The sequence below is a fragment of the Macaca mulatta genome, chromosome 12 (genome assembly GCF_049350105.2).
Source record: "Macaca mulatta isolate MMU2019108-1 chromosome 12, T2T-MMU8v2.0, whole genome shotgun sequence".
Lineage (NCBI taxonomy): Eukaryota > Metazoa > Chordata > Mammalia > Primates > Cercopithecidae > Macaca > Macaca mulatta.
In genome coordinates this window covers 146,879,375-146,894,579 of record NC_133417.1, presented here as the reverse complement: position 1 = coordinate 146,894,579, position 15,205 = coordinate 146,879,375, and the positions used below count along the sequence as shown (strand labels likewise).

At 49.1% G+C, this 15,205-nt stretch overlaps 1 protein-coding gene across 2 annotated transcripts in view; it reads left to right on the top strand.

The window, feature by feature from the left end:
- THAP4 (THAP domain containing 4) overlaps positions 1–14,066 on the top strand; it is a 45,436-nt gene extending 31,370 nt beyond the window's left edge. For both annotated transcript variants that reach the window (XM_015111564.3, XM_015111565.3), the window contains one exon: positions 13,769–14,066. In XM_015111564.3, the coding sequence (XP_014967050.1) occupies positions 13,769–13,888 (120 nt within the window). In that variant the 3' untranslated portion in view covers positions 13,889–14,066. The remainder of the gene's footprint in view (positions 1–13,768) is intronic.
- The last annotated feature ends 1,139 nt before the right edge of the window (positions 14,067–15,205 follow it).

Genomic DNA, 15,205 nt, shown 5'->3' with positions numbered 1-15,205 from the left:
TAGCAATATACAGCAGCATGGCAATGTATTATGGTGACTGTAGGTCATGTTTTGTGTATTATAGTATATATAAAAGCTTTATTTCTTCATAGTTTTAATCATATAGGTCTTGTACATTTCATGTTAGGGTAAACTCAAGAGCTTTATCATTTTTGTTGCTTGTAAATACATTTTTTTCCGTTTAATCTTCAAATTGATTATTGGTCATTGTGTGGACACTTCTGATTTCTCTGTGTCGAACTGGGCCACTTGTGTAACTTTGGGACAGCCAGGATCTCAGGCACAGCACGGATAGAACAGCAGGCATGAATGTTGCTTGTCCCTGACTCTAGTGGAAATAGATCTGTGTGTCACCACCTGTAAGATGCTCACTGTAAATTACTTACTGGTAGATAAGAAGGTAGCCTTTTTATTTTTGAGACGGAGTCTCACTCTGTTGCCCAGGCTGGAGTGCAGTGGCACAATCTCGGCTCACTGCAACCTCCGCCTCCTGAGTTCAAGCGATTCTCATGCTTCAGCCTTCCGAGTAGCTGGGGTTACAGGCGTGCACCACCACGCCTAGCTAATTTTTGTATTTTTAGTAGAGACAGGGTTTCACCTTGTTGGCCAGGCTGGTCTCAAATTCCTGACCTCAAGCAGTCCACCCGCCTCAGCTTCCTAAAGTGCTAGGATTGGGCATGAGCCACGGCGCCCAGCTGGATAGCCTTTTTTTTAAGTTGTAAAATTTTTCTACTTTTTTTGTTTTCCAGTGCAGGTGCATATCTTGGTTAAGACAGTCTTTTTCGGCCGGGCGCAGTGGCTCAAGCCTGTAATCCCAGCACTTTGGGAGGCCGAGACGGGCGGATCACGAGGTCAGGAGATCGAGACCATCCTGGCTAACACAATGAAACCCCGTCTCTACTAAAAATACAAAAAAATTAGCCGGGCGAGGTGGCGGGCGCCTGTAGTCCCAGCTACTCGGGAGGCTGAGGCAGGAGAATGGCGTAAACCCGGGAGGCGGAGCTTGCAGTGAGCCGAGATAGCGCCACTGCACTCCAGCCTGGGCGACAGAGCGAGACTCCGTCTCAAAAAAAAAAAAAAAAAAAAAAAAAGACAGTCTTTTTCGAGGCTGGGCGCGGTGGCTCATGCCTGTAGTCCCAGCACTTTGGGAGGCCGAGGCGGGCGGATCACAAGGTCAGGAGATCGAGACCATCCTGGCTAACACGGTGAAACCCCGTCTCTACTAAAAATACAAAAAATTAGCTGGGCGTGGTGGTGGGCGCCTGTAGTCCTAGCTACTCGGGAGGCTGAGCAGGAGAATAGCATGAACCCAGGAGGCGGAGCTTGCAGTGAGCTGAGATCGCGCCACTGCACTCCAGCCTGGGTGACAAAGCGAGACTCCATCTCAAAAAAAAAAAAAAAAAAAAAAAAAGACAGTCTTTTTCAAGTTAACAAGATTCCGTTTCTAGTACGTTAAGAATTGTATTCAGGGGCCGGGCGTGGTGGCTCAAGCCTGTAATCCCAGCACTTTGGGAGGCCGAGACGGGCGGATCACGAGGTCAGGAGATCGAGACCATCCTGGCTAACACGGTGAAACCCCGTCTCTACTAAAAAAATACAAAAAAAAACTAGCTGGGCGAGGTGGCGGGCGCCTGTAGTCCCAGCTACTTGGGAGGCTGAGGCAGGAGAATGGCGTGAACCTGGGAGGCAGAGCTTGCAGTGAGCTGCGATCCGGCCACTGCACTCCAGCCTGGGCGAGAGAGCCAGACTCCGTCTCAAAAAAAAAAAAAAAAGAATTGTATTCAGGGGCCGGGCGTGGTGACTCACGCTTGTAATCCCAGCACTTTGGGAGGCCAAGGCAGGTGCACTCCAGCCTGGGCGACAGAGCAAGACTCCGTCTCAAAAAAAAAAAAAAAAATTGTATTCAGGAATGAATTTTGAATTTCATCAAATGCTTTTATAACCTTTTGGGAATTAGTCTGTTTTCCCTACTTGCCTTCCTCTTGAAGCTGTTAATGCAGTAAATCAGGTGTCCCCAACCCCCAGACTGGCTGTGGCCTCTTAAGAACCACCCTCACTGCAGGAGATGAGTGGCCAGCAGGTGAGTTAGCATGACCACCTGAGTTCCACCTCCTGTCCATCAGGTGGCAGCATTAGATTCTCATAGGAGCGCAAACCCTGCTGTGAATTGCACATGTGAGGGATCTAGGTTTCCCTCCTAATGAGAATCTAATGCCTGATGATCTGAGATGGAACAGTTTCATCCCGAAACCACCCCTATCCCCCAGCTGTGGAAAATTGTCTTCCACAAAACCAGTTCCTGGGGCCAAAAAGTTTGGGGACTGCTCTAATAAATTATATTAATAGCTCATCAGTGCTGGGCCATGTTTGTTTTCAGGGATAACCCTGAGTTGTCATGATATGTTGGTTTTAGACATCGTTGTCCATTTTGATATTGGAGTTATTCACAAGCTAGCTGGGAGCTTCTTAGCTTTTGCAAATGTTCTCTGGTGAAGGATGGCCCCATGGGAGTTGGTCGGCCTCTCTGGGAGGATGTCTGGGACCTAGACCTCAGCTGTGCTTTTACTTTGTTCCATGACTGCTCATCTCTCCACGTTCTTACTTGGCTTCATCTGCAGATTCATTGTTCTCCTGGAAAAGTGTCTGTTTCATGAGATTTTCAGAATTTTTAGAAGAAGTAATAGATACTGTTTTCTCTTGATCTGCCATTCTATGTCACTTCTCTTTTACTGATATTTTGTGTGTGTTTTCTCTTTTTCCTGATTATACTTGCCAAAGGTTATCTATTTTACCAGGATTTTTGTTTGTTTGCTTGTTTATTTTTGCTAAATAACTAGATTTGGGTTTTATTAATTAAAAAGTGCCTCTTTTTCTGCGAATGGAGAGAGACAATGGAGTTGGGAAGCCTGGGCGTGGTGCTCAGGGGAAGGCTCTGTGCCATGCAGCCCCTGCACCCCGGAGGCTTTGGGGTCCTCTGCGGAGTGACTTAACGGACAGAAGCTGGAAACACAACCTGAGGGGCTGGACCTCCCCGTTGGGTTGACATCAGCAGGACCGAGGAAACCAGGAAGCACACACACAAGGCAGGGCCAGAAGGAGAGAAGGAGGCAAGGGCTGGGTCTTGGAGGGCCTGTCTGTCCTACTAGGCTTGTGTGGGCTTGAAAGGAACTGTCCCTGTTATTACAGTGTTGGGGGAGTTTCCTGGGACTTTCTTTGTAGCCAAATACGAAGTCAGTGTTTCTCATCTTTCCAGTGAGTATTGGGGGAAATGTGTCTTCCTTGTTAAGTTCAGAGTTCCGTAACTTTATGTGCTGCATAAAGAAGCTTTACAGCTGGGCACAGTGGCTCACGCCTCTAATCCCAGCACTTTGGGAGGCTGAGGCGGGTGGATCATCTGAGGTCAGGAGTTCGAGATCAGTCTGGCCAACCAGGTGAAACCCCGTCTCTACTAAAAATACAAAAATTAGCCAGGCATGGTGGCAGGCACTTGGAATCCCAGCTACTTAGGAGGCTGAAGCAGGAGAATCGCTTGAAACCGGTAGGCCGAGGTTGCAGTGAGCCAAGATCGTGCCATTGCACTCCAGCCTGGGTGACAAGAGCGAAATTCCATCTCAGGGAAAAAGAAAAAAGAAGTTTTCCTCAGTGACGGACTGACCCCATGTATGATGGTGGGGCCATAAGATTGTAATGGAGCTGAAAAATTTCTGTTACTGCATGAGTAACAGAAGCCATTTAATGTAGCACAGTTACTTTTTAAAAATAAAAATATTTTCGTAAATTTAATGCAGCCTAACTGTACTGTATTTATAAAGTTTATGGTAGTGTGGTCATGTCCTAGACCTTCACATTCACCCACCACTCGCTCACTGACTTACCCAGAGCAACTGCCAGTCCCGCCAGCTCCACTCACGGTGCCTGCCTTCTTGTTGTTGTTGTTTTTGAGATGGAGTCTTGCTCTGTCGCCCAGGCTGGAGTGCAGTGGTGACTGCAAGCTCCGCCTCCCGGGTTCATGCCATTCTCCTGCCTCAGCCTCCCGAGTAGCTGGGATTACAGGCACGTGCCACCATGCTGGGCTAATTTAATATTTTTAGTAAAGACAGGGTTTCTCCATGGTGGTCAGACTGGTCTTGAACTCCCGACCTTAGGTGATCCGCCCAGCTCAGCCTCCCAAAGTGCTAGGATTATAGATGCGAGCCACCGCACCCGACTGTCTTATGTATTTTTAACAGCTTTTTAAATATATAACGCGGTGCTGAACGCAATGGCTCACGCCTGTAATCCCAGCTCTTGGGGAGGCCAAGGTGGGCATATCACCTGTGGTCAGGAATTTGAGACCAGCCTGGACAATGTGGTGAAACCCCGTCTCTACTAAGAATACAAAACAATTAGCCAGGCGTAGTGGCGGGCGCCTGTAATCCCAGCTACTTAGGAGGCTGAGGCACGAGAATTGCTTGAACCTGGGAGGCAGAGGTTGTGGTGAGCTGAGATCACACCACTGCACTCCAGCCTGGCAACAGAGTGAGACTCCGTTATCGAAAACAAAAAAAGAAAAAAGAAGATATTCACATACTATTCAAATCACTCCAAGTGTGCAATTCTGTGGGTTTTAGTATATTCATAGCACTGTGTACCCATCATTACAATTAATTTTAGAACATTTATCTTTTGTGGCATAATCATGACTCACTGCAGCCTCAGCCCCCTCAGACTCAGGTGATCCTCCCACCTCAGCCTCCTCAGTAGCTGGGACTACAAATGCACACCACCACAACTGGCTAATTTTTTCATTTGTTTGTTTTTGATTTGAGTTTTTTTGTTTTTTATTTTTAAGAGAGAGTCTCGTTCCATCACCTAGGCTGGAATACGGTAGCAAGATCTTGGCTCACTGCAACCTCCGCCTCCCAGGCTCGAGCGATCCTCCCACCTCACCCTCCCTAGTAGCTGGGGCCACAGGTGTGCACCACCACACCCAGCTTTTTTTTTTTTTTTTTTTTTTGTACTTTTAGTAGAGATGGGCTCTTGCCACCTTGCCCAGGCAGGTCTTGAACTCCTGAACTCAAGCAATATACCCACTTGGGCCTCCCAAAATGCTGGGATTACAGGCATGAGCCACCACACACGGCTAATTTATTTGTATACTTTGTAGAGACAAAGTTTTGCCATGTTGCCCAGGCTGGTCTCAAACTCCTGGACTTAAGCAGTCCTCCTGTCTTGGCTTCCCTGAGTGCTGGAATTACAGGCGTGAGCCACAACCCCTGGCTAGAACATTTTTTATACCCCAGAAAGATACCTGGTACCCTTTAACTGTCGGCCCCAACTTCCATCTCCCCCAACCCCTGGCTACGACTAATCTACCTTCTCTGCGGATTGCCTGTCCTGTCCTGTCCTGAGCATGTCCTAGAATTGGGGCCGTAGACTGTCACTTAGTGTAAGGTTTCCAGGGTGTATACAACTTGGAGCATGCCTCAGGCCTCACTCCTTTTCATGGCTGAATTATTCCATTGATGATGTGCTGTATTTTGTTTATCCATTCCTCATTGATGGGCAAGTTGGTTGTTACTGAATCTTGGCTGTTAAGAAGAATACTGTGCCTCGCGTGGTGGCTCACACCTGTAATCCCAACACTTTGTGGGGCTGAGGCAGGAGATCGCTTGAGCCCAGGAGTTCAAGACCAGCCTGGGCAACATAGCAAAACCTGTTTCTACAAAAAATACAAAAAGTAACCAGGCTTGGGGATGCATGCCTGTAGTCCCAGCTACTTGAGAGGGTGAGGTGGGAGAATCACTTGAGCCTGGGAGCCGGAGGTTGCAGTGAGCAGTGATCATGCCACTGTACTCCAGCCTGGGTGACAGAGTGAGACCCTGTCTCAAAATAAATACATGAAATAATGCTGAATTGCCTCTGAAACACATTTTCAAGCAAACCTGCTGTTCTCAGCCTTCATCCACAGCCACTCATAGAGACGCTCAGGCTGTGCCATGGAGCTTTTGTGGGTGTGAGGCAGGCTGTTCGCCTGTCCCCGGTGCTGCATTCAGCCTCACCCTTCGGTCGGCTGTGTCAGTTCCCCGTGTGCGTCTGATTTCCAGCCCCTCGCGTTCTGTGGCTGTGTGCCACCTCTCCTCTTTCTCCTGTGGATTCACGCTGTGGACAGCATTCCTTCACTGCCATTCTGGTAGGGGGCTGTGCAGGAGCCACCGCGCCGTCCTCACCCAGGAGGCCTCACCTCAGAGCTCTGTGCCGGGTTGCTTGCTGGGTGACAAGATTTTCATCTACATTTTATCTTTTTAAAAATTTTTTTACTTTTTATTTTATTATTACTTTTTTTTAGACAGAGCTTTGCACTGTCGCCCAGGCTGGAGTGCAGCAGTGCGATCTCGGCTCACTGCAGCCTCCACCTCCTGGGCTCAAGCGATTCTCCCACATCACCCTCCCAAGTAGCTGAGACTACAGGCGTGCAGGACCACTCCCAGCTAATTTTTTGCATTTTTAATAGAGCTGGGGGTCTCACTTTGTTGCTCAGGCTGGTCTCAAACTCATGGCCTCAAGTGATCTACCTGCCTCGGCTTCCCAAAGTGCTGTGGTTATAAGTGTGAGCCATCGTGCCTGGCCAGTTTTTCCTTTTAAGAAACATGATATTTGGGATTATTGTTTCTGTATAGTGTGAGGTAGCAGTCCCATTTTCCCTTTTTCCCCGTACAGATGTCCTGAGGCCCTTGTTAGGCACTGTGGCCCTGCTGACTGCGGTTTGGGGCATTTCCCCTCCTCGGCTGTCAGGATTGATGCTGCCGGCCATAGCCTCAGACCTGGTGTCTGCACGTGGATGCAGAGGCACCCGGTTGTTCCCCCTCGCTCTGGAGGACTGGGCTGGAACCCCTTGAAGAGAGCGAGGCTTGTACTGGGGAAGCGAGGCCTTGCCTTAGCTTCTCCGTGGCATCTGGGGAATCAGGCTGGGATGGGACATGTGAGTGTCTTTACTGTTTGTGTGGGTGTTGGTGGGCATGGCCCAGACTGCAGGCCCCACAGAGGGTGGCAATGCCTTCGTGAGCTGTGGACTGAGCGTGGTGGAACCTGTGGGCTGCCGAGGGACCCGGGCCGGCTTGCCCCGGAGACAGCTTGTCGCTCATGTCCGGTGACTGAGCAGTGGTGGCAGACCCCAGGGGAGAACTGAGCGTGTTTGAAGAGACTCATGTGACTCTTTAGGGGAGGGCCTGAGGGGTCCCCAGGCTCCCACTGACCTGCACCTTCCCTGTGCTGTGTGTGTCTGTGCTTTATAACTTCAGGGCCCCGTGCGGTCTGTGCAGCACGTGCCTTGCGGCAGCCCTGAGAACAGGCAGGTCCAGGCCCAGGCCCCATTTTACAGTGAGGCTCAGAGAGGCCCCCGGCCTGGCAGAGCCTCCCCAGCTTCCTGCCTTATGTGGGTGGCTGTGGACCTAACTGCAGCCGGGGCTGCCGCTGGCGACCTGTGATGTGAACTTGAGCATCTTTTCACGTCATTGCTGGGCCATCCTCCAGTGAGGTGCCTATTCAGGTCTGGTGACCATCTTCCACTGTGCCTTTTCTGGCTGACATGTCAGAGTTCTTTATATAATTTGAATAAAGCTCTTTGTTAGCTAAATGTGTTGCAAATAGCTTTTTCGGTTTGCGATTATCTTTTGAGTTTTACAAATTGTTTTTGAAGAGCAGAGGTTCTGGATTTTATGTGGTTCAGTTTGCCAGTCTCTTCTTTTATTGATTCTGTTTTTAATGTGTCCTAGTTAAGCAGCCTTTCCTTACTAACAGGTCAAAATATGTATTCTGAATTTTTCTGGAAGCTTCACAGTTCACCCTAAAATCTTTCCTTTAGATCATTAATCCACCTGGGGTTGAGTGGTGTGTGTAGTGTGAGGTGCTGTCCCCTCTCCTTGTTCTCAGATGAGAGCCAGCTGCCCTGCACCCTGGCTGAAGAGCCTGGCCCCCCGTTCACCCACGCACCCGCCCCCCGAGCCCCTCAGCATCCTTCATCAGAGGTCTGCTTCTGACTGTCTCTCTGGTTCCAGGTGGTCTGTTTGTCAGTCCCTATGCCAATATCACGCTGTCTTCATTATCATGGCCTCTACTTTTTAAAAATCATCTCCGGCCGGGCGCAGTGGCTCACGCCTGTAATCCCAGCACTTTGGGAGGCCAAGGTGGGCGGATCACGAGGTCAGGAGATCCAGACCATCCGGGCCGACGCGGTGAAACCCTGTCTCTACTAAAAATACAAAAAAATTAGCTAGGCGTGGTGGCGGGCACCTCTAGTCCCAGCTGCTGGGGAGGCTGAGGCAGGAGAATGGCATGAACCTGGGAGGCAGAGCTTCCAGTGAGCCGAGATCGCACCACTGCACTCCAGCCTAGGAGACAGAGCGAGACTCCGTCTCAAAAAAATAATAAATAAAAATAAAAATCATCTCTATTGAGGTATACTTTATGTGGAATAAATGCATACACTTCAAGTGTGCAGTTTGATACATTTGGACAAGCATTTATAATCTTGTAATGCTGCCCCAATCAAGACTGAGAACAGTCCCAGCACCCTAGAAAGTCCCTGTGCTCCACAGGCGGCCCCCGCTGCCCTCTCACAGCCCCCGGCCCGGTTTCTGCCACTGCAGACTGAGCAGCTCTGCATGTCCTAGTGCCCATTGTCATCATTCGAGCAGTTCAGTGTGTCCTAGCGCTCCTCCTCCTTATCTGCCCAGCAGCTCTGCGTGTCCTAGCGCTCCTCCGCATCAGCGGAGCCACAGCACAGGCACTCATTTGTTTCCGGTCTCCTTCCCTCACTGAAACGCTCTCGAGATTGACGCGTTCTGCTGCATGTGCCTTGTCTGCTTGTTGCTGTGTGGTGGTCCACCAGTGAGTGTGTCAGTTTTGTATATCTTTTCTATTGATGGATGTTTATTTGATTTGTTTCCAGTTCCGGGCTATTATGAATAAAGCTGTAAGCATGTGCAGACCTAACTTTGTGTGGACAGGTTTTTTTTTTTTCTCTCTCTTGGGTGCATACCTGGGATTGGAACTGCTGGGTTCTGTGGTAAGCACCAAACTCTTCCAGAGTGGCTGTCCCCCTTGACACCCCAGCAAGGTTGTCCCACAGCCTCGCCAAGGGTTGGCCTTTGAGTTTTATCCTGGCCACTACAAGGTGGTGTTTCATTGTGATATTAATTTGCACTTCCCTGCTGCGTAACGATGCTGATCATCTTTCTGTTGTACTTATTTGCCACTTGTATTTCTTGTTTTGTGAAATGCACATTCAGATCTTTTGCCCGTTTGTTTGAGTGTTTGTGTTATTCCTGAGTTGTAAGAGTCTGTTGTTTGTTCTGGGTGTAAGTCCTTTATCAGGTGCACTTGCCAACAACATATTCCTATCCTATGCTTTGCCTTTCTGTTTCCTAGACAGTTCCTTTTGAAGAACCAAATGTTTTTTTGTTTGTTTGTTTTGTTTGTTTGGTTTTTTTTTGAGACAGAGTTTGCTCTTGTTGCCCAGGCTGGAGTGCGATGGCGTGATTTCGGCTCACTGCAACCTCTACCTCCCAGGTTCAAGCAATTATCCTGCCTCAGCCTCCCAAGTAGCTGGGATTACAGGCGCCCACCACCGTGGCCAGCTAATTTTTTGTATTTTTAGTAAAGGCAGGGTTTCACCATGTTGGCCAAGCCGGTCTCGACCTGACGTCAGGTGGTCCACCCTCCTCAGTCTCCCAAAACACTGGGATTACAGGTGTGAACCACCATGCCCAGTCTAGAACCAAATGTTTTAATTCTGTTACCATTTTTTCTTCTCTAGTTAGTGCTTTTTGTGTCCTGTTTTTCTTTTTTTTTTTGAAATGGAGTTTCTCTCTTGTTGCCCAGGCTGGAGTGCAGTGGCACGATCTTGGCTCACGGCAACCTCTGCCTCCTGGGTTCAAGCGATTCTCCTGTCTCCGCCTCCCGAGTACCTGGGACTACAGGCGCCGCCGCCACACTGGGCTGACTTTGTAGTGATTTTTTTTCTTTGAACAGAGTTATTTAGAGATATGTTACTTATTTTCCAAACACATTTGAGAATTTTTAAAATAGATTCTATTGCTTAGGATTTTTAATTCAATTCTATAAAGCCCAGACAACATACCCTCTAATATTTTAGTCTGTTAAAAAATGTTGGAGATGCCGGGCGCGGTGGCTCACACCTGTAATCCCAGCACTTTGGGAGGCCAAGGTGGGCGAATCACGAGGTCAGGAGATCGAGACCATCCTGGCTAACATGGTGAAACCCCGTCGTTACTAAAAATACAAAAAAATTAGCCGGGTGTGGTAGCGGGCGCCTGTATTCCCGGCTACTGGGGAGGCTGAGGCAGGAGAATGGTGTGAACCCGGGAGGCGGAGCTTGCAGTGAGCCGAGATAGCGCCACTGCACACTCCAGCCTGGGCAACAGAGCAAGACTCCATCTCAAAAAAAAAAAAAAAAAAAGTTGGAGACTTATTTTATGCCCTAGTATATGGGCCTAACTTCATGACTATTTCATGTACACTTAACGAATGTAGCATTCAATAGTATAAAAGCCCCTCCACGGCCGGGCGCAGTGTCTCAAGCCTGTAATCCCAGCACTTTGGGAGGCCGAGACGGGCGGATCACGAGGTCAGGAGATCGAGACCATCCTGGCTAACACAGTGAAACCCCGTCTCTACTAAAAAATACAAAAAACTAGCCGGGCGAGGTGGCGGGCGCCTGTAGTCCCAGCTACTTGGGAGGCTGAGGCAGGAGAATGGCGTAGACCTGGGAGGCGGAGCTTGCAGTGAGCTAAGATCCGGCCACTGCACTCCAGCCTGGGCGACAGAGCGAGACTCCGTCTCCAAAAAAAAAAAAAAAAAAATACAAAAGAAACTAGCCGGGCATGGTGGCTGGCGTCTGTAGTCCCAGCTACTCGGGAGGCTGAGACAGGAGAATGGCGTAAACCCAGGAGGCGGAGCTTGCAGCGAGCTGAGATCCGGCCACTGGACTCCAGCCTGGGCAACAGAGCGAGACTCCGTCTCAAAAAATAAAATAAAAAAAAAGCCCCCTCCACAAGCTGGAAACCCTGGAATGCCAGTGTCATGGCTCAGTCCAAGTCCAAAGGCTTCAGAACCAGGGAAACCAATGGTGTCACTCTCAGTCCTGGGCCAAAGGCCTCAGATCCCTGAAGAGTGAGGAGGTGCTGGTGACATCTGCGAGTCCAAAGGTAGGGGGGCCTGGAGTTGTCCAAGGACAGGGGAGGAAGAGTGTATCCCAGCTCCAGCAAACAGATGGATATATTTGCCTTGTCTTTGTTTTTATTTTCTCTGGGCCCCCCAGCCTATTGGATGGTGCCCACCCTCATGGAGGGCAGATCTTCCTCACCTGGTCAGTCACCTCTGGAAACATCCTTTCAGACATACTCACAATAATCCTTTACCAGGTTTCTAGGTGTTCCTTAATCTGGTCAGTTTGACACTTAACCATTACACCTACACCCATCCCTGGCTGCTTTCAAGTTTCTATTGTCTTGCCTTTGATTATCAGCCAAAGTTTTGCTGTGATATAATTAGAATTTGTGGCTTGATATATTTTGTTAGACTCAGAAAATTGGCCATCATCTGTTCAAATATTGCCCATGTTCCATTTTCTTTCCTGTCTTCTTCTGGGTCTCTGGTTACACATGTGTTCAATCTTTTGCAATTTTCAATGTGTCCCTTATGCTTTCATCCATAGTTTCCATTATTCTCTAGGCTTCAATGTGGATATTTCCTTTTTTTTTTTTTTTTTTTTTTTTTTTTAGACGGAGTCTCGCTCTGTTGCCCAGGCTGGAGTGCAGTGGCGCGATCTCGGCTCACTGCAAGCTCCGCCTCCCCGGTTCATGCCATTCTCCTGCCTCAGCCTCCTGAGTAGCTGGGACTACAGGCGCCCGCCACCACGCCCGGCTAATTTTTTGTATTTTTAGTAGAGACGGGGTTTCACCGTGGTCTCGATCTCCTGACCTTGTGATCCGCCCGCCTCGGCCTCCCGAAGTGCTGGGATTACAGGCGTGAGCCACCGCGCCCGGCCCAATGTGGATATTTCCTACTGATCATTTTCCAGTTTACTAATCCTTTCTTCATCTGTGTCTAATCTGCTGTTTATTCATCATTGGGGCCTTAATTTGAGTGATTGTTTTTCAGTTACAGAATTTCTATTTTTTTGATAAATTTTATCTGCAGAAATTCTCCATATTGTCTTCTGATAACGCCAATATTGGCATCCCCTGGGTGAGGGTGGGGGAGGTGTCTATTTCCTGTTTTTTCTTTTGATCTTATATCCTAGTAACCTAAGGAGTTTTTCTTTTTTTCTTGGATTCTAGACATTATGTATGAAAAATTGTAGAGATGACTTGAGGCTTCATTTGATGTTATCCTCACCAAAGAGTAGTTCTGTGCTTCTGCCTGTCAGTCATGGATGGACAGCTCGTGTTCAGAAGAGACTGAGCTGGTTTGAAACTGGACTACCAGCCTGTTTCTGTTAACCCTTACTCCTGGGATGGGACCCTTCAGGGTCCCCACCCAAAGCTGGGGTGCTTTCCTGGGCGTCTCCTTTTTTTCATTTTTTCTTTTTTAGAAACGGAGTCTTGCTCTGTCGCCCAGGCTGAGGTGCAGTGGCGCAATCTCGGCTCACTGCAACCTCCACCTCCCAGGTTCGAGCAATTCTCCTGCCTCAGCTTCTCGAGTAGCTGGGACTCCAGGCGTGTGCCACCACGCCCGGCTGAGCCTCTCCTCCTAGACGGACACCAAATTCCAGTGTTTGTCCCTCCAGCTCCATGAGTCCAAGAAGGCCTCACTCAGCTTCTCAGCCTCTTAGCTACCGCATCCCTCTTAGCCTCCGCCCCTGAACCTCTTGACTTCCAGGCAGCAAAAGCATCAGGGCCAGTTGCTCCAAACTGGGTTTCACCTCCACACTTCCTTTTCTCTGGGGCGCTGGTCCTTGCTGACTTGGTGGTTCTCTGACACCTTTAAGGAAACTTCTTAAAATCTGGGTTATCTGCGAGGGGGTTGGTCAGTTACAGAGTAGTTAGCCATGGCCATAAGCAGAACTCCGTTTCATCGACTTCTGGTGTCCCCCACCTGACCCCCCACACGTCTGGGACACTAGAGAGAGAGTGCCCATCAGAGAATTGTCTTTTGACAGTGAGCACTCATAATCTGCTGGCAAACGTTCTGGGCATACAGCGCTGACTCATTTGGGACTTAGCTGCCATAGGCTTGGATTCTTGTTGGAAACAGCTGCTATAATTTATTCTGATGAATTACTGTTCCAAAGATGGTGTTTCTGAGCTTTCCAAGAACACACTGGACATCAGTTCTAGTTACAGTGAAAGTGGGAGGCAGTGGAGAAGGGAAGCATTGGAAGCTCAGTGCTTGTCTGATCAGGTATATAATTTGTAGAGACCAAAAAAGGGTGACTTCTCCCATCCAAGTACTAACCAGGCCCAACTCTCCTTAGCTTCCGAGGTCAGACGAGATCGGGTATGTTCAGGGTGGTATGGCCGTCGACAAAAAAAGGTGACTTCTAAATAAACAATCCCTGTGTTCACCTGGTGGTTTTCTGGAGACAGCTGAGGGGCACCTGGATTGTGACGTGCCCAGGGACCCTGGGCTGTGTCTGTCATCCCCTGGCAAGGACACTGCCTGGCTCACAGCCCGTGACGAGTGCGTGGCATGCGATGGGCACACGGGCGTTGATTGAATCTTTTGAGATAAAACTAAGGTATTTTTGTTTCATTCTCCTGCTCAGATTACCCGGAAATTCAGGCTGAATTCTGAAGGCAAACTTGAACAGACAGTCTCCATGGCAACCACCACACAGCCAATGACCCAGCATCTTCATGTCACCTACAAGAAGGTGACCCCGTAACCTAGAGCTTCTGGAGCCCTCAGGAGGGCCTGGCTACTGTGTCTCAACGGTTCGGCTCCTTGGCATACAGTCCCTGCAGCAGAAGTGGGTGTCGCCGGGAGCCTCTGCGGGCTCAAGAGTGTTGTCCAGATGTTTCTGTACTGGCATAGAAAAACCAAATAAAAGGCCTTTATTTTTATGGCTGAGGATTTTGAATATTATCACTTGTGTAGGATGTACATTTTTTAATCTGCTGATGTTTGTTTTCCAAAGTCTTCCCTAAGAAATTAAGAAGGAGGCTGGGTGTGGTGGCTCATGCCTGTAATCCCAGTATTATAGGAGACCAAGGCGGGTGGATCATCTGAGATCAGGAGTTCGAGACCAGCCTGGCCAACAGGGTGAAACCCCATCTCCACTTAAAATACAAAACATTAGTTGGGCGTGGTGGCATGCGCCCGTAATCCCACCTACTTGGGAGGCTGAGGCAGGAGAATTGCTTGAACCCAGGAGGTGGAGGTTGCAGAGAGCCAAGATTACACCACTGCACTCCAGCCTGGGAGACAAAAGCGAGACTCTGGAAAAAAAAAAGTAAAAGAGAAATTAAGAAGGGATGAATCTCTTTCCTTTTCTTTCTTCTTGCAGTTTTTTGTTTTTTGTTTTTTGTTTTTTTTTTGAGACGGAGTCTCGCTCTGTCACCCAGGCTGGAGTGCAGTGGCGCGATCTCGGCTCACTGCAAGCTCCGCCTCCCGGGTTCACGCCATTCTCCTGCCTCAGCCTCCCGAGTAGCTGGGACTACAGGCGCCCACCACCGCGCCCGGCTAATTTTTTGTATTTTTAGTAGAGACGGGGTTTCACCGTGGTCTCGATCTCCTGACCTTGTGATCCGCCCGCCTCGGCCTCCCAAAGTGCTGGGATTACAGGCGTGAGCCACCGCGCCCGGCTCTTCTTGCAGTTTTGACAAGATCTAAAATATTTGTAAATCTTCTGTAGAGTTGGCTGGGCGCAGTGGCTCACGCCTGTAATCCCAGCACTTTGGGAGGCCAAGGCAAGCAAATGGCTTGAAGCCAGGAGTTTGAGACCAGCCTGGGCAACATGGCGAAACCCGATCCCTACAAAAAAAAACCACAAATATTAGCCGAGCGTGGTGGTCCATGCCTATGGTCCCAGCTACTCAGAAGGCTAAGGTGGGAGGATCCCTGGAGCCTGGGAGGTGGAGGTTGCAGTGAACCAAGGTCATACCACAGAACTCCAACTTGGGCGACAGAGCAAGACCCTGTCTCCAAAAAAAAAAGATGGCAGTCATTTTTTCATTACTTTTAAAGAGCCAAGTCTATATTT